The following is a 19,994-nucleotide window of genomic DNA, read 5'->3' on the forward strand; positions in this document are numbered from 1 at the left end:
CCTCCTCATCCTCTGAAAGCTCAAAGACCTCTGAGTAAATCAAAGTGATCCTCTCCCCTGCAGCATACAGTAAGCAAATATGGTGTGAAATTAAGCAACAGCACATATCTGCTATATTTAACCACACGAAACACACATGTAAAGCACACTGAAAGCGGCACAGACCGTAAACCTGTAGGAAGAAACGGAGAAGCAGCTTGTTAATAAAAGGAATAACTACACAGCTGAGACGGTCCATTCCAAACACATGTGGGCCCATTATACCGCGAGCTCAGCCAGTGCCCACAGCAGCCACAATGCAAGACATAAACAAGAATGGCCCCGCTGTTTGCATTCCTGGTGTGGGACATTTTAAGGCAGCACTGACAGCTCGGTGTAAAAATATATACAAAACAAGTACGGGCCGCACAGCTGGAAAATGTCATGTGGTTTAAAGCTGATGCCACTGTTTACTAAATCAACTTGAAATTCATTATCAGTGCCTGCGTTCTGCTGCCCTCATCTTCTGGTATTCCTCTCCAAGACAGCAAAAGAGCAGCGGGGTCAGCAGCTGTTAAAAGGGCTAAGGGTTGAGGGGGTGCTGCAGGCGTAACCCTCCACCAATCTTCCAGTGCTCTAACGGGACCTAAGCGCAACCACTTAAGAGCAATAAGTGCACCCGTGCATTTTTTAAAGTCAACATGTGAAGCCATGTTAGTGTTTATTGCATTTTCTACCCCCCCCCCCCCCCCAGTGTGGAGCTTTTTGTTTACAATTCAATAACACAGTTAATGATTTTAATAATTGAAACTCATTAAAACAGTGAGTTCTGGTGAGCCACAGTGATAAAAACACTACGGTGCTTTCTACCATAACGAGGGTAATCAAAAGATTTGTCCAAAAACAAAAAAATCAATCATTGACTTTTTAACCTCTAACACACTGGTTCTCAACCTTTTGGGGGCCGGGGACCAGGTGGTTCTTGGAAACATTTCCCAGAACCACCTTTTAATCCTGCTAGTATTTAAATTACTACGTGGGAATTATTTTTAGCCTTTCTACGTCAGACACGTGGCATAATGTGTCACAACATATCAGAGCTTCTGCTGGCTCATATTTGAAATGAGTGGGAGTAAAGGGCACAAGATATTTGTTTGGATGGTGTAAATGTTCACATCTTTGTGTTCTTTATTATATAATGAAGGTCAATTAACTAATTCAAAGCAAATGATTATTTTAGTAACATCAACTGTGTTCTAATATTGGCCAAAACAGTCGAGATAAATTGATGAAACTGTGAAGTTTTGTGTAAGTTTGATCATTTTTAAATGCAGGTTTTCAGCATTAAAACTGAATGATTTGGGGTTAACACCAGAGATGTATCTACTGGGAAGGCAAAGACTGCTTCATGGCTACGAACCCAGACCCCACTTTGAGAATGAGAACCACTGCTCTAACAGCAACGTAACTGGAAATATAAAAGACAAACACACAATAAAGAAGCTCGATGCATCAGCTTTAGATTGGATGAAACACATCACTGAATTTCCATCAAGTAGGGCTGTCACAATAATGGATTTTCAATTAACAATTATTGTCAGACTGAATCAATATTATTGCAATATATACAGAGAGAAAAATAGCTACAATGTTAATCTATGGCAAATAACTTCAACTTAAAATAAGTGCAAAGACTACAAAAGGAGAGTCTGTAACCATCGCTGTGGAAATGGCACACAAAAAAACTATTATCACATGTGCATTATTGACACTCTATCAATATTACATTTTTAAATATCATGGTGAGCATAATCAAATACTAAAATATATTTTTTTAATCTCTGCAAAACTGTTCATCAAGTTTATTTTGGCATTAAGGCCAACAACATAAAAATAAATGACATAACTGACTTTAAAGAACACACACACACACACACACACACACACACACACACACACACACACACACACACACACTGTCCTTTAGATGTTGTGTTTCTACTTCAAAAATGTCCCACCTGGGGATGCACGGAGTCTACTTACAGCCTCATGCACTCTGCCATGCATTAAAGCCGCATCCAATCATGCTGATGACAAACTGGCTGCTGAAATGTTCTTGCAGCATCTGAGCCTCATGTAGAGCTATGACTGTAGGGTCAAATCATGTGATTTGCTGGAAGAGCCCCCCCACCCCACCCTCCCACCTCACAGGCCTGCCCCTGAGTGGCCTCTGCTAGGCTATGTTTCCAGGAAAGGGGCCTACTGGACAGGCTGTGAGGCCTAGGCAGGGAGACATTGGCTCATTGAGAAAAACAAAAACAGAGAGGGGCGGTGGGAAGACTCTCCCCTCTTACATAAGTCTGCCTCCATGACAGGGAGAGAGAGAGAGAGAGAGAGAAGGAAAAAAAAAAAAAGTTCCCCGCCACAATGCAAAGAAAAACCTGTTCATCCGCCTCAGCTCAGCTCGCAAAGCCGAAGCACTTCAGCACTGGAATTCAAACAGTGAAACAAGCAGTGTTTGGCTCTCAGTTGCACAATAAGTTGCAACTCTTCTGACATACCACCACAGGCATGTGCAGCAGCAGCAGCAGCGAGTCTCAGCGCTCAGCAGTCATTTAGTCTCACACAGTAACGCTGCTTTTGGTGACTGCACATGGGCATGATGTAAGCCTGCATGTCCTTTAATGTGTTATGCTGTAAGCTGTGGTAGTGAAATGTTTACTGTAAATGAGAAGTCTCTCCTGAAGCCTGCAACACCTCCCTGTGGCTGAAAGAGAAACTGCAGTTTGAATTCAATTAGCTCAAAATACAAAAAATGTAACCAAACCAAAAAATGTTTGTTTACTGTATTTCTTGGATTGAAGCGGTCTTTAGCGTTTGTAAGTGAACTTCCAGAAAACTTTGTTTTTGCACACTTCTAGTGCCATTTAAGAACAAAAATTGAGTCTGTTTATTAATAACTTACACGTTATTCTCCTGTTTAATTATATTAGTGCAATTTTAGCTGATTTTGTTACTTCATTTATTTTTATATTTCTTTTTTTCATCACGTCTTAACACCTCTCCGATAAATTCAGTTTCTTCAGACGTTTAAGGTCTAATTTTGTCATCTCAGTTGTTCACATTGGAAGTCTGCACTGTTGCTTTTCTGAGCATAACATCCTGGATCCTTCCTCAGCGGCTCTTCCTGACCTCTTTTTTTCTTTAGCGACTTCCTGCATTTGGGGAAGTTTCTCCTTATCTCTGCTGCATGTCAGAAGATTCCGTATGCTGCTGAAGCTTCTTGAGCAAATGTGTGATAGTGAGCTGTAAAAATAAAATATGTCTGCTGAAATCCAGCACGTCACTGCCTTGTTGTTGAAAGGCATTTTTGAAGACATGAATTTGTCTTTAAAACTTTAAAACTCCCTCCTGAACATGAAACCACTGATTTTAAAAGCCTGGGTATCATTTGTAAATCTTCTTCACAGGGATTCAGTCTGTTTGGTTTCTTAAAAAAGTCCTGACATGTTTTCTGTCATATTAAGTCCTTCAAAAAATGATTATAAACATCAGACGTCTGTAAACCTGTCAATCTTTAAAATTCACCTAAGCTTTTCACAATCAGCATGTTACCTTTTAATAAAGTTACAGTGACAAATAAATTTGTTTCTTCATTACTAAAAAAAAAAATCTGTACAGCACCAACCAAACGTCAAAGTTCATCTGAAAGTCAACAAACATCTCGTATAAATAACTTGGGACTAAATAAGACTTCATCTGGAGCTAAACACAGTCAGTCAGGTTGTCCACAGATGCACCTTTGACCCGAATGTCATGAGTCAAACTCAGGCTGCCGCTGGATCAGGATGGTCGTGTCGTTCCCTCTCCTGGTGCTCGGATCGAGCCAGGACACCCCCAGAGCGATCAGACATAACCACACCTGCAGCACAAAAAAAGACAGAATAAAAAAAAAAAAGAAAAAAAGCACACACACACAGGCCAAAAAAAAAAAAAAAAGGTTTACAGAATGAATTTGTTCAAGTTATGCATCACTTGAGAAAGCATTCAGACCCGCCGGAGAGCCTTCAGGACATGTCTAAGACTGTCCTTGAGTGGACTAGCCAAAGACCAGATTTAAACCTCACAGAACATCTGCGGAGATGAAGACGGCAGTCCAGAGATGCTTTCCCATCCAGCCTTGAAAAGTTCAAGAGGATCTGCTGGAAAGAAAACTGCCTAAATCCAGGTGTCCAAATCCTGCAGACACTCTCGCAAAGAGATTTAAAGCTGCAGCTGCTTCTGCAAAGTCCTGGCTAAACAGTTCTGTTTATGTACTGCTCAGTGGAGCGGAGACTTTCTAACATTTAAAAAAATAAAATATTTTTATTTTGTTTATTATAGGCTTTAAAACTCGAAACAAAAGAAGTGTTAATAAAGTGAAGGGACCTGAATACTTCTCAAAGTGGCTGCATAACTTTAAATTAGAGAATGCAATGCAAAAGGAGCAAAATTACCCAAACATACAAGAGCGATACACACCGACAACTTAGTCAGACAATCACTTTTTAATGGTCTAAAAAGCTTAGTATGATAACTAACATCTTAAAATAATTTTTTGTGTTAAAAAAAACAGCAAACACTGACGGCCACGAGGCTAGAAGCAGTAAATTTGTGGTATTTCTGCCCCAAACTCCAAATCTCGTCAGCTGAAATCCTTGCATCCACCTGGTCATGCTGTAGCTCTGGCCTGTATCGGCACATCACTTTACAACACACCTCCACTCCAATTCTTTGATTTGACTTTCCTGACTTAAACAACCTCAAATCTGTTGTCATTGATCTTGCTCTGTTCTGTGCTGCTATCCCCACCGTGTATGCAAGAGGACAATATCTGGCATTTTTGTGCAATTTATTGACACAAAAATTAAAAATACGACACAGTGTTACAGGGTTAAGATGTGGTGATTGATTCATAGTGTTCATTTATACAAGAGGACATTACTAATTAAAGGTTATCGTAGCTGCCTTTGAGTGTTTCTTTTCCTATATTTTGTACAGTTGCTGATGGAAAAAAGTGAAAGATGGACCCAAAGAGCAATTCTCATGTATCTCGCTGATGATCAACATTTTGATTGGCTGGTTAGTTAACCAATTGAACTCAATTTAAACATGCCACTGTAATAACAATGCTTAACTGCAGAAATTGCATTGTGCCTTTATATGCGTGTCATCGATGGGCTCTGGCATGTAAAAAGTAAAAGGTCCATTAAACCCACAACCACACCTCCTCACTGACGTAAAAGTTTTGGTCCCTTTTTTGTTCAGAGTTGCTCCAAAATCACTCTGAAGCTGGAATTCCTTTTTAATAATTTTAGGCTAAGTTGGGAGCTCAGAGATAATTCTCTGAAGATTTGTGAAAACACGCTTTGACTATTAAATGCCCAAGAAGTTAATGTTCACTCAGTAAAACAAAGTTAAACCCTGCCAAGGACAGCTCCCATACAACCTGCTGTTACCTACCAAGTATCCAACAAACACCAGGTATGCTATGGACAGGAAAGCCGACAGCACGTACAGCCACACGCTGCCCAGCATGCTCACGTAGACTACGACGAAGTACATGTTGATGGCACACACGATCAAGATCACCACTCCGCCTCCTATCTTAAATACTCTGCAGAAAGATAAGAACGGGTGAAGTTTAAAGGGAGGCACGCTCCAATAAAAGTTCAGATGATGTGTTAGCGCTAAAAAGGCACATAAACAACACATCAGCTGATGAAAATAATAGATGTTATGGATTTTTGAAAAACAGATGCCCCAGTTGGGGGGGGGGGAAAGGTCGGGACAATGGTAAGGTTTTACTCTTGTTTCATCTCAGTTTGGAAACTAAGGAGACTTTCTGCTTTATATTTGAAAGCAAAATATTTTCAGATTCGTGCCTGGTATAAAATTTCAGCTGCTCAGCACTTCCTTTTTACTACAAGAAAAGGCTTTTGTGTTTCTGTTCAAGGAGTGAAACTATGGAAGAAACTGAATATGGAATTAAAGCAATGTCCAAACATAAAACTGTTCAAAAAGAGTTATAAAAATATGATCTTCTCGATCTATAAAGAAAAGGAAAATATTTAAATTAAGTGAATGTCTCTATTTAAAAACAAACAAACAAAAAATTCATGATGTGATATTATAGTATATAGTATATCAGAAATCTGTTCACTATTTTTATTACAAATTATATCAGTAAGGAAGCTGACTAAATATTCACTGATAATTTATGGGACAGGGGTGGGATTAAATAAGTGTATACTTCTTCCCACTCCCTTTCAACATGTAAATTAATCAGAATGTTTTTTTGTATGTAATTTGTATAGTATATATATTTTTTCTCTCATTTCTTTTCTAAATGTACTTGTATATTGTTCACATGTTGAAATAAATTACCAATCAATCAATCAATCAATCAATCAAAACTGTCCGTTGCCATGCGTTTAAATTCGTTGTTATGGGTTAACTGTCCGTTGCCATGGGTTAACTGTCCGTTGCCATGCGTTTACATGCGTTGTTATGGGTTAACTGTCCGTTGCCATGCGTTTACATGCGTTGTTATGGGTTAACTGTCCGTTGCCATGCGTTTACATGCGTTGTTATGGGTTAACTGTCCGTTGCCATGCGTTTACATGCGTTGTTATGGGTTAACTGTCCGTTGCCATGCGTTTACATGCGTTGTTATGGGTTAACTGTCCGTTGCCATGGGTTATCTGTCCGTTGCCATGCGTTTACATGCGTTGTTATGGGTTAACTGTCCGTTGCCATGCGTTTACATGCGTTGTTATGGGTTAACTGTCCGTTGCCATGGGTTATCTGTCCGTTGCCATGCGTTTACATGCGTTGTTATGGGTTAACTGTCCGTTGCCATGCGTTTACATGCGTTGTTATGGGTTAACTGTCCGTTGCCATGGGTTACCGGTCTGTTGCCATGGTAACCGGTCCGTTGCCATGGGTTACCGGTCCGTTGCCATGGTGACCGGTCCGTTGCCATGGGTTACCGGTCCGTTGCCATGGGTTAACTGTCCGTTGCCATGCGTTAACTGTCCGTTGCCATGCGTTTACATGCGTTGTTATGGGTTAACTGTCCGTTGCCATGCGTTTACATGCGTTGTTATGGGTTAACTGTCCGTTGCCCTGGGTTACCGGTCCGTTGCCATGGTAACCGGTCCGTTGCCATGGGTTACCTGACCGTTGCCATGCGTTAACTGTCCGTTGCCATGCGTTTACATGTGTTGTTATGGGTTAACTGTCCATTGCCATGGGTTATATGACCGTTGCCATGGGTTAACTGTCCGTTGCCATGCGTTAACTGTCCGTTGCCATGCGTTTACATGCGTTGTTATGGGTTAACTGTCCGTTGCCATGCGTTTACATGCGTTGTTATTGGTTAACTGTCCGTTGCCATGCGTTTACATGCGTTGTTATGGGTTAACTGTCCGTTGCCATGGGTTACCGGTCTGTTGCCATGGTAACTGGTCCGTTGCCATGGGTTACCGGTCCGTTGCCATGGTAACCGGTCCGTTGCCATGGGTTACCTGACCGTTGCCATGCGTTAACTGTCCGTTGCCATGCGTTTACATGTGTTGTTATGGGTTAACTGTCCGTTGCCATGCGTTTACATGCGTTGTTATGGGTTAACTGTCCGTTGCCATGGGTTATCTGTCCGTTGCCATGCGTTTACATGCGTTGTTATGGGTTAACTGTCCGTTGCCATGCGTTTACATGCGTTGTTATGGGTTAACTGTCCATTGCCATGGTAACCGGTCCGTTGCCATGGTAACCGGTCCGTTGCCATGGTAACCGGTCCGTTGCCATGGGTTACCTGACCGTTGCCATGCGTTTACATGTGTTGTTATGGGTTAACTGTCCGTTGCCATGCGTTTACATGCGTTGTTATTGGTTAACTGTCCGTTGCCATGCGTTTACATGCGTTGTTATGGGTTAACTGTCCGTTGCCATGGGTTACCGGTCTGTTGCCATGGTAACCGGTCCATTGCCATGGGTTACCGGTCCGTTGCCATGGGTTACCTGACCGTTGCCATGGGTTAACTGTCCGTTGCCATGGGTTAACTGTCCGTTGCCATGCGTTAACTGTCCGTTGCCATGCGTTTACATGTGTTGTTATGGGTTAACTGTCCGTTGCCATGGGTTACCGGTCCGTTGCCATGGGTTACCGGTCCGTTGCCATGCGTTAACTGTCCGTTGCCATGCGTTAACTGTCCGTTGCCATGCGTTTACATGCGTTGTTATGGGTTAACTGTCCGTTGCCATGCGTTTACATGCGTTGTTATGGGTTAACTGTCCATTGCCATGGGTTATCTGTCCGTTGCCATGCGTTAACATGCGTTGTTATGGGTTAACTCTCCGTTGCCATGGGTTATCTGTCCGTTGCCATGCGTTTACATGCGTTGTTATGGGTTAACTGTCCGTTGCCATGCGTTTACATGCGTTGTTATGGGTTAACTGTCCGTTGCCATGCGTTTACATGCGTTGTTATGGGTTAACTGTCCGTTGCCATGGGTTACCGGTCCGTTGCCTTTGTTATATTTGTTATGTCCTCGTGCTTGGCATGTCTGGAACCGTGCAGAACATGGTTTGGCAAAGACTTGCTAAAGTCTGCAGAGCAGCTTATGTTGCTCCAAAACCCACGCACATCATTAAGCACTGATGATGCCTTTAAAGATATGCAAATTATCCATGCACAGATACCAACTTTGACATAGGATGGTCAGGCTCTCCACTTGGCCACAGTGCCTCTTAAATGAGCCCTGAACAGGCGTTTCTTGATGGCGTTTAGATCTGTCTGCATGGTGGATATTTAACTTTATATTTGTGGATGCACCACTGAGGGTTTCCCAAGTGTTCCTGAGCCCATGCAGAGATTTTAACTGCAGCATCGCAGCTCTTTTAAACTTTTGCCTTGTATACAGAGATTTCTCTGAGATGATGAATTCCTCTATTTCTTTTCAATTTGATGTTGAAGAAAATTATTTCCAAATTATTAAACAAATTGCCCTTGTAATCTCTCACAGTGTTGAACCCCTTCTCATTTTTGCTTCTAAAGTCCTCCTCTCTGGGGTACTCTCTGTGTAATTTTATACTTATGTTACTAATTAACTGCATTTGCTCTCAGATGATGCATCACGTTTTTTTACTCATTTTTTCCAGTCTTTTGTTGCTCCCATTTAAGGGTGTTGCTGGTATCAAATTCAAAAGAAGCTTTTATTTAAAAAAAACAAACAAACAAAAACCCCACAATTTTTCAGTGTCATCACTTTGCATTTAAATATATATTTAAATATATATACGCATTTATAATATGATTTGTATTTTGCTTTGTTTAAAGAACAGGGTTATAATAAAAACAAGCAGGTTTGATTTGATTTACTTACAGTCCATTGGCAAACTCGTTCATGAGAGATGGCAAACTGGTAAACGTGAGGATGGGAATGAGGGCGAATGGCAGCTGGGAGAGAAGAAGAAGAAGATGATGTGTTACACTAAATGATCACACCAACTGTTAACCTCTTCATCCACTGGGAGGTGCAGAGGGAAGTCTTTTGGCACATGTGGAGTGATTTTGTAATTTTTTTTCTTTTTAGCTACCTCTATGTCTGCTTGTACTTGTAGTAAAGTTTAGGTAGAATACTCAGGTAATGAAATGAGGAAGTTCAAATCAGTGAAAAAAGGGTACATTTTACTATTCTGATACTTATTTAGCTGCTTTCCTGTTTTTATGGGCACTTGAAGTGTTGGAGTTCACTGGCAGATGTTTTCCTTTGTTTGTCCCTCTGTGTTGTCTGGCAGGCTCCTTGTTGGCAGAGCTAATCAATGAAACTGGCAGCATTTAAGTCTCAGTCTTTGCACTCAGTCCATTCACATAGCACCGTGTTATTTACTTGATTGGCTTTGGCCTGGTTATTTTAGGCTTCACACTACACATTACCATACACCAAACACTGGAGCATGTGAAAAAACAAACACATCTCAAATGTATTGTGTTGAAGTGATATCTACTGAAGATGAATTAGAGCTGGTCTTTGATGTAATACCAGTCTGTATCACAAGATGGTGCTGCAAATGAATGTAATCTTGATGTACTTTTTAAATAATTGTGTATTTTGAGATTTTACAAAGATCTTCTTATTTATTTATTTCTGCTGCAGGGGCTGACACAGAGATATACAACTAAATTTAGAATTATATCAATGAACTCAACCCCATGCATGTCTTTGGACTGTGTGAGGACGCTGTAATACCTGGAGAAAGCAAGTAAACTCCACACAGTGAGGCCGCTTCCAAGGAGACAGTTATGTTAGCTTTAGGAAAGGAACTTGTGGTTTTAAGCAGGTGTGGTTTACACGGGGGTGACTCTCCTACAACGCTTCGCATGCACAGGAGGAACAACAAGGTGTCCCTGGCTTTATATGAGTGACTTCAAAGAGGAGTGAGGCATCTAAAAAAACATTTCCCGCTAAACTGCTGCCCCCTGGTGGTGAAAGGTTTACATAAATTCTGGAGATATTACTAGTTATCAACTATTTGTTAGTTAACAGCAAATAACTAACTAAAGCTGTAATAATCATACTGAATGTAGTATTACTACATTCAAATACTACATACACTAAGTATTACTGTTAACATTTTTAGAAACCCTACTTATTTAAAAGGTTTTTCATTATTTTGTGCAATGCAGAGCAAAACTGTTGATTTTAGTGGTCTTAAATGGCTCGACTGGATTTATTTAACTTTACACAGTATCATTACATTCAGCTTTATGAGGTTGTAAATGTTTTTGGTTAAAAAACAACAACAGTTTTTTAAGCAATGCTTAAAAAAATCTAGAAATTCTCTTGTTAAGTTTGGAAGTTTGAGCACTGGAAATCAATAATTCAGACTACAGCTCACATCAGACCACTGATGATTCCTTTATGATAGAAATGCTGCAAAGAAACCAAGACTTCAGAAGACCAAGAAGAAGAAGAAAACTTCTTATTAGACATCTGGATGAATCCAGATGTGAGCTCTGTGTCTTTGTGAGGCACAGTCAAGGTGAACGGATGTTATCTGCATGTGTGGTTCCCACTGTGAAGCATGAGACACGGTTGGTGATTTATTGAGAATTCAAGGCAACACTTGAACAGCATGGCTACCACAACATCCCACAGCGAAACGCCATCCCATGTGGTTCATGCTCAGTGGGGCCATAATTTGTTTTTCCAGCAGCACCGTAAGAGCTGCTTGACCAAGAAATAGAGTGATGGAGTGACCTGACCTCTGCAGCAATCTGACCAAAACCCAGCTGAGTTTGTTTGACAGCCAACAAATATTTCCATATCAATAACTATGGCATGGTTTTGATGTGTTCAGTGTTGATGTCTCTAAGGAATAAGTGTCCAAACTTATCTTTTCAAAGGGATGTGGTGTTTGTTTGATTCTAGGTGCTTGTAAAGTTGAGGGAAACTGAGGAGTAAATTAAAGTCCCCCAAAAAGGATTGATCCCACATTTCCCAGATGCAGCTCGTGTTTTTCCATTAAAACCTCCATGCCCACTGCCTTTATAATCCACAACACCACTCTGTAACTCTGGTTTTTAGCTAACACCTCGCCCTGAGAAAAAACCCTGAGGAAGTCTTCAGGTTTTTGTTCCTCATGTTATGAAAACTTCCCCCAAAAACATATTAGTAGACATGTTATTACAGATCAAATGAGACATGATGAAGGTAGTTATACACAATGTCGTACGATGTACGCACAAGCAAACATTTTCCCTTCCTAGTTATGGAAAGAGTGAAAATGCTTCTTTACACCTGTTTGCAGGACACCTGCTGTTATAATGATAGACTACAATGATGCATAGCTGCAGTGTTTGTAGCTGCTGCAGTCAACACCTTCAAGAAACCTCATGTATAAATTAATCTGCAGTGATGCACAGTGATTGTCTTGCTTAGCTTATCTGAGCATGCATCTGTCCTAATGCACGCTCACTCATCCAGGTAAGGAAATCCCAGAAAGCCGATCCATCTGGATGGAGCAATTTCAGTGGGAGTGATAAAATGTTTCTCCCACTGAAAACGTCCAGATGATATATTGCTGTTTTTAAGCAATAAAGATTAATGATCATATTTAACTGTTTTCACACACTGAGCAGCACAAACCACGATGAGTAAACCTGACTTATAATGGTGATTAACACCTGCAACATTTTCACTGCTGTTTTTGAATTTATCAGCGAGAGAATAACAATAACCGCCTCAGTATAAGGAATAATAATCATAGCATCAATATAATATATTAGGACTTTCGGGACAGGCACTGTGATTAACACGTATGCACCACACTAGAGAAGCATACATGTGGGCAATGACACTGGGCCCTTACATAAGTTACATCCTAGGCTCTACAAAGATTCTCCACAGAATTAGGCATAAACTGTTTCAGACAGGTTTTTTGTCTTGGATCAGTATGAAATATCTGGGAGCGAATATCACAAACATGGTCATCTCAGGAATACAGAAACTCGTCCATCTACCGCTCAAACCTTTTGTTTGTGTGGTGCAGCCAATCAGAAGAAGTCAGCTTAAAGGGAGAGATGCTTAAGCTGCTTAAAGCTACTGTAGTAGCCTCTGGGGATAATTATACAGAGCTGAAATAGAACAGAATGGGTTCCTTTAAAGAAAATAAAGTAGTTATTATGTATCAAAGTAATATCCACATGAATGCCTGGACCTAAGGTTTGCCTGCTTTCCTTGGGGACTGTGAATCAGTGTATATTAAGTATGCAGGAACATTAATTACACACAAATTAAGTAACAAAGATGCTTTGCAACTCATTCGTGCTGTGTATTCAATATTTCTGAAGCAACTGGACCCAGTCTGGCAACATTTTATTCACTACAGACAATAAATTCTTTCATACTGCAGGATTACATCTGAAGCAACTGGGTCAACCCTGTTTCTTTTTTCCAACGAGGCATTCTTATTGCCACTTAGACAGTCTTATCTTATCATTTAACGATAAGAGTACAGCCTGTTTTGATTTTACCAACCTAGAACTTGATCCAAAACCTGAAAACCAGTCCTGCTTGCTTGTGCATTTAAGTTATGTTAATGACCTTAATGCACTTAATAAGAACAGCACTACAAAGATAAATAAGCCTAAAAGAATAGTGGTGCTGTTGGCGGATGGTTGAATGAAGCTGAACTGGTTTTAACCTCTGTCTGACCTGCATGCTCTGCAGCACGTTCAGGAAGTCATTCATGCCTGTCAGGTGCTGCACGTCCTGGAAGATGGCCACGAGCAGGGTGGGCATGATGGCAAGCGTGCGGGTCAGCAACACCCGAGCGAAACGTGACCAGCGCAAGTTTAAGAAGCCCTGAGGGAAGAAGAACAAATGAGTCGGTGACATTTACAAGAAAACGGGGCTTGTTTACAAAAGATTTAGTGAAGCAAACCGACTGCAGCTGTACGTGATTATAAGTAAATAAGTAAATTACACGCAGGAGCTTTTGAACAGGCCAAATAAAGGGCTCAAGTAAAGAAAGAATGGGAGAACATATCTGCGTTAAAGGGAAAGAGTTAGTGCTGACATTTCCACTGTTTGAGCTTTACATGTGGTTTTTGTTCACATCTGGTTCTTCCTTTCTCACTGACCTCCATGACAAACTGGCCGGAGTATGTTCCAGTCATGGTGGAGCTCTGACCAGCTGCAAGGATCCCCACGGCCCATATGTAGAGAGCAGCTGGGCCAAAGAAACAGCCGAGCACCACTCCCTGTTACAGACACGCAAACACAGATGACAGTGGATAAAAAACAGAAAACATGCTCTGCAAAACCAGCGCAGGCCCACTTTGCTGCCACTAAAACCAGAGAGGGAGTTAAGAATAAATGCATGTTAATGTCATTGTCACCATTTCCTGCAGGGCTTGAATCCAGATGATCTCAGAAATATTATATAAAACACAATCCTGTCATTATGTGCTGCAAATTTGACCTGTTTATGTGCTTTTAAGTTTTACTGAATAAACTACACGGAGGCTACAAACACCCCGAGTTCTGTTCGCAAGCAGGGGCGTCAAACACACCACTTTTTTTAAAATAGTGAAAAAAAAAAAAACAATTTCTGTGAATTCACGGATAACTTCTGCTTTTAATTACAGCGTAGGAATCCTTTATTCCCTACAGTGTAGCCCAATGAGCTGTACTGATGGGTGTCTTTGATTTATTACAGGAATATTTCATAACAGTGTGGAAAACGACATAATATACGGCAATAGAATGTGATGGACAGACCTTAGCTGGATAATCAGCAAATAAAACGAGTGATTGGTTGGATAGATAATCTGATGTAGCAACACATGCATGAATGAGCCTTTAAATTTAAAAATAAGAAATGACCCTGAGCTTTTCTATTTGTTTTCTGGGCCGTAGCTGGAGATCAGTGATGATCCCCAGCAAGCGCTCTGAGTCAATTTGACGCAGAAGCTGATGATAGCTCTTTGTGCAATTTAAAGCTCTGTGGTGAAATCACACATGCATATGCAAGTATAAGTATGCTCAGACCAAATGTGTCCACACAGTTTCTGAAAAAAGCCACAAATATTTTCCCTTAAGTTCGTTCACTCCTTTTCTTGTAATTCCACTACATACGGTCACTTCATTAGATACAGTTCAACTGCTTATTAAGGCAAAGCTCTAATGAGTTAATTAAATGTTAGCAGATCAATACATTCAGGAACGGTAAAGAGAACTTGCTGCTAAACACGTTGTGATTTAAATAATTAACAACCATCTCTAGTGTTTACAGAAAGTGGCCCGAAAAAGAGAAAAATATCTAGGGAGCAGCTGTTCTCGGGGGAAAAAATCCAACCAAAGCATGCAGAAGAGCATCTCTGAATGCAAAAGACCACACCAGTGCCACTCCTGTCTGCTAAGAGCAGGCAACAGGCTCCAATACACAGAGGCTCAGCAAAACTGGGCAATAGGAGAAAAGTGTTCTTTATTTTTGCTGCAACATTCGGATGGTAGATGTCAATTGAATAGATGAGGTTAAACGGACGATTTGCATCAACTGTGTAACACTATCATGTGAATATGGGCCAAAATCTTAAATTGCGTTCCAGCAGCTTTTTTAATTGATGCCAGCTCTGAAGGAAAAAACAAAGTTCTCATTTTGTGTGGATCAAAGCTTGCAGACACGTGTTTGCCTCTAAATGTGTCACCTGGTCTGAATTTGCATCAATTCACATCTTTGCACAGACTTCGATTTTAGCTGTTGTTCATCACTGATCTCAACGGGAATTGCAAGAAGCATAAAAAAAATAGCATTTCAGACATGCACAAGGAGATGACCTTAAAAATCTTTAAATTAGGTCAAGTTTTGGTATACAGTGGTCCTTCGCTATAACGCGGTTCACCTTTCGTGGTCTCGCTGTTTTGTAGATCTTTTTTATGCAATTTTGCATGTTTTTTTTTTTTGTTTTTGTTTTTTAAACAGCACATTGTGTTCTGTATTCTGATTGGCTGTAGACCATTTCCTTCTGGATTAATAAAGTATTTCTGATTCACCTCAATGACTGTCAATGGTCCTATCCGCTAACATGGAGGAGGCGGGGTTTATGACCTATACTGCAGCCAGACACCAGGGGGCGATAGAGACGTTTTGGCTTCATTCTTGGGGAGCTGTCGCGTCGTCCATGTTTTATACAGTCATTGGTTCACCTTGTCAAATTTACCTAAATCTTCGATCACTACCAATGTGACTCTGAAGTGAGGTACTGTATGTTTGTAAGTTTTCTCCAACAAACAAAAATTTCGATGAAATGTTTTGCACCATCAAAGGCAACCGCGGGTGACTTTCGTTTCGTTCTATAATACTGGACTTATTTTTCTACGAAGGTTTGAACTTTTAGAGTGTTTAAACCAGAGAAAAGTGTGGAAATGTTCGAGCCTGTCGGAGAAAAGTGTATAAAGTGTGTAGTGAGTGGCTTTACAGCCTTAAAACAGCTATAATAACTGTAAAAAAAAAATCAGGTTAGCCACTTCGCGGATTTCACACAGATTATTTTTAGAACGTAACTACCACTATAAACGAGGGACCACTGTAGTTTGAGTCTTATTACTTTATAATCGCACTCAATTTAAACATGTGGTATGAGCAAATATGCTGAGAGGCGTGCATTCAACAGTATCTTTACCTGTTTATTTGTAAACATATTTGTTTTGTTATACATTTAAATGGTCACAGACTTTTCTTATCATGTTTCAAAAAAAAGCGCCCCTCCAACAGCCAAACCCATCTGTTCTCTGATTGGATTGTTACATTTGTGATTGACATGACATTGACCAATCAGATGAAAGGAAGAAAAAATTCGTACTTGTAACTTGCAGGGGTCCACACACAAATCTTTTTTACACACACAAATTCTTTTTACACATACAAAAGTGATTTACAAGTACAAAATATTTATGACCACATTTTGAGCCCATACATAAAAGCTTACCCCTTTGTAGATGTCCACCTTGAGAGTTTCATTATTCAGAGGGAACAGGTCTAAATGCGGACTGCCTGTTTGATTACAGACATTGAACTGAAAAAAGAAAACGGGGGGAGGGAGGAAAGCAAAACAGACTGCTGAATTTCCATCTCGACTCTGAACTTTTATTAGATCATAAAGCAGCTGCAGAGATACTTACCACCTCTTCATTTGTGCGCTGATAGAAAGCCTCAGCAAAGACGGCCACCACAAACACATTGATGAGGAAAGAGACAAACAGTGCGACGGTCGACTCGATGAAGAAGTATTTGTTGGCCTCTTTTACCTCTTTTTTGTTTGACCGATCTACTTCTCGAGACTGAGAGAGAAGATTTAGAAACTCACTGACGATGCCAATGCAGGTTTCACACAGCTGATTAAGCAGGGATTTCATTACTGTCTGACCTTGACGAGAGCAGAGTGGAGGTAAATGTTGTGAGGCATGATGACGGCGCCCACGATGCCGACGGCCTGAGTCAGCTGGACGGGTCCGCAGCCCTCGCAGTACGGCACAAACATCCCCTTCAGCAGCTGGCCTTGGTCTGGACCCACTGTTACATACTGAAAAGGAAGCAAAGAGTGATTTCAAAAGCAAAACATTTAGAAGATGTAAATTAGGACGAACCTGAAGAGACCAGAGACACTTGGTGATTTTGCACCACCAGAGTTCAGAGTGAGTGTTGGGTGGCACATTTCAAGCTTGGTACAAACATTCATGTGATGTTTAGAGGAAAAATCTTAACACGGTGATCAAAAGATTTCAATGCGACATTTGTGGTTTTCAGTGAAGTCTTAACAACCTGAAGCTCATGTGTTGTGGTTTTTTTTTTGTATTTATATAACTTTGGTTCCTCTTTTGTTGAGTTTCCCACATTCTTCTGTTCCTAGTATTCCCAGTGTTTCCCTGTCTTTCCATTCCTCTGTCTTGTCTACGGGATTACTGCCTTTCTCTGTATTTCCTGGAGTCTGTGATCTTGTCGAGGTGTCAGGGATGTTGTGACATTTGACCAAAACAATATTTCCCACTATGACTTACTGATTATGCCAAAAAATCATAATCATGATCATTTTGATAAATATCTCTATTTTCTTGTTTTAATAATCGATGGAAGCCGAAAGTCCATCCATCAATTCCTCTTCTAGAGAAGCCTGGACGTCCTCCAGCTCATCCAGGGGAACAGTGAGGCATTCCCAGCCAGCTGAGAGACATAATCGCTCTCGCATGTCCTGAGCCTTTCCTCCTACCTCCTACTGGTAGGACGTGTGGAACACCTCAGCTGGTTCCTTTCGATGTTGGCAGCAGTGGCTCTACTCTCAGTCTGACTGATTTCCCTCTCTCCACCACCCTTTGGAGAAAGCTCATTTCCACCACTTGTACCATCTCATTCTCTCAGTCACTACCCAGAGCTTGTAATCAGAAGTGAGGGTAGATTTAAGGTCACTCAACTTCAACTTTAACTTTCTCAGTTTCATCTCAAGTTAGTGTGTTTATTTCTACAGAGAAATGGAGGAGTGGCAATAAGCAGATTTCACACAGTGGGCACAAGTTGAGAATGAGTGTGATTGCACAGGGGTAAGAACATTTCTGAACACATATTATTGAATGAGGTCTATTGTCTTGATATTCTTAAAAAAAATATCCGGTTGAGATTTGGACATCATTTTGGATCCAGGGACTTCCAGGTAGTATTAAAAATATTTTGCTTACTTTTCCCCCACTGACATGTTGTGACCCGCTGATTGAGAGACCCCCCCCCCCCAACTAATTTCCAGATAATCGTGTGTAAGTGTTTATACCTCATATCCAAATGTGATCCCCATGATTGTAATGAGGAAACCAAAAAAGGCTTCCAGCTTTCTCAGACCTGCAGAGACAAAAAATAAGCGGCGTGCTTCATTTATTGCTGACATGCCGACGTACAGTTTGGAAGTGATTAATCCAACCTACCGTACTTGTCCAAGAAGAGGAAGACAAACGTGTCAGTGATGGTGATGAGGACACCCCCCCATAAGGGGATCCTGTGGATAAACACAAACAACGGAAAAGATCATCGCCAAGGAAGTAATCGACTCATTTTATGGCAATCATCAAACTGCGACTGAGTCCCAGTGGCCGTTAAACTGATGCTTAGTCTGTTTACACCACCTGCCAGAGGAGAGGAGGTTGAAAGCGATGGCGCAGCCGATGACCTCCTGCATGTCTGAGCCGATGATCGCCAGCTCCACCATCACCCACAGGATGATACGAGGCACCTATCAGAGTCAGGCAGTGTTTACAAAGGTCTGAGCTGACATAGAATTCAGTTTGCAACACATCCGGCATGTGAGGAAACCTTTTATTGTTGGAGATTTTTACTCTGTGGCACAACTACTGCTTCTTACAGTGTTTGGGAATTCAGCTGTCTTATCAGCTTGTCCATCACCTGTAAAGCACTAAACAGCATGATTGGTGCCGTATTTACTGGACTTTTATTGAATTAGTATCCAGCAATCTCCTGACAATAAAAGTCAGGACCTTTCGCCCTCTGCTGCTTCAGTTGGTCATTGCCGTCACGCTGCTCACGTGGATAAATGAAGGCCTAGTTTTATGTCTAAGCTCTTCTCTGCAAAAATGTGAGCGAGGTGTGAGGAACAGAGGACAGAAAAGCTGAAGCTGCACAATGAGAATTATTGGTTTAAGGCATGTCGACGTGGAGGTGCAACAATCATACACAGTCACACCACAATTCAAGGACTTTGATGTAGGACAGAAGCCTTCTCTGCCCGCTCTTCTCCCATCCCATCTGGGACAGGTTGCGCCTTAAACCTTTTCAAGAACATATAAAGTGAATTTACGATGGCAGAAGGTGTTCATGCATTCCTGCTTGAGGACACAGCCTTAATTTACCTTTGACTTATAGGCACAAATTAATTTTCCGGGACTTCTTTTCAGCTTTTCATCATTCGATAAATCAATTAATAAACCAAGCCGGCAGTCAAAGCATTTGCATTTTCAACTGTGTCACTAGTCCTGTAAACTCAGAAAAGTTAACAGATTCAAAGATAAGAAGTCAATTCATTCATGCAGCTCTGCATACGTTTCCCTACTGAAGCTTAAAAAAATGTTTCCAACAGTGGGCAGTGTAGCCTGAGAGGACAGAAAGAGAGCAAACAGAGGCACATTTGTAACAGTTATTTTCTCTCTTCATGTTTTACAGATGCAAATATTTCTTATAAGCTGGATTTAAAAATATATCCACATGAATAATTCATGCTGTCACTGTTTTGTAAGTGTCACCGGCTCACGCTGGTTTGATTTAATGTTTTGAGACGCATAATCCAAGGATTACAGCTACTGTAACAGCAGTGCTTGTAATGCAAGGAGGCAGTTTCAGTAAACTAAGACTGCTTCTGCTCACAGCCTCTCAGTCAGACTTCATCCTGCTCGTGTTTTAGAACGGTGATG

At 41.0% G+C, this 19,994-nt stretch overlaps 1 protein-coding gene across 2 annotated transcripts in view; it reads right to left on the reverse strand.

Annotated features, from left to right (window-relative positions):
- Positions 1-3,258: 3,258 nt before the first annotated feature.
- The window catches only part of LOC308407669 (natural resistance-associated macrophage protein 2-like), a 27,997-nt gene continuing 11,261 nt past the window's right edge, over positions 3,259-19,994 (reverse strand). For both annotated transcript variants that reach the window (XM_080899460.1, XM_080899461.1), the window contains 11 exons: positions 18,696-18,802; positions 18,498-18,568; positions 18,347-18,414; positions 16,955-17,110; positions 16,710-16,868; positions 16,517-16,603; positions 13,667-13,786; positions 13,239-13,388; positions 9,405-9,478; positions 5,482-5,635; positions 3,259-3,901 (listed from right to left, as the gene is read on the reverse strand). In XM_080899460.1, coding sequence (XP_080755586.1) covers positions 3,794-3,901; positions 5,482-5,635; positions 9,405-9,478; positions 13,239-13,388; positions 13,667-13,786; positions 16,517-16,603; positions 16,710-16,868; positions 16,955-17,110; positions 18,347-18,414; positions 18,498-18,568; positions 18,696-18,802 — 1,254 coding nt within the window. In that variant the 3' untranslated portion in view covers positions 3,259-3,793. The remainder of the gene's footprint in view (positions 3,902-5,481; positions 5,636-9,404; positions 9,479-13,238; positions 13,389-13,666; positions 13,787-16,516; positions 16,604-16,709; positions 16,869-16,954; positions 17,111-18,346; positions 18,415-18,497; positions 18,569-18,695; positions 18,803-19,994) is intronic.

This window comes from Rhamphochromis sp. 'chilingali' (genome assembly GCF_963969265.1).
Source record: "Rhamphochromis sp. 'chilingali' genome assembly, chromosome: 12".
Lineage (NCBI taxonomy): Eukaryota > Metazoa > Chordata > Actinopteri > Cichliformes > Cichlidae > Rhamphochromis > Rhamphochromis sp. 'chilingali'.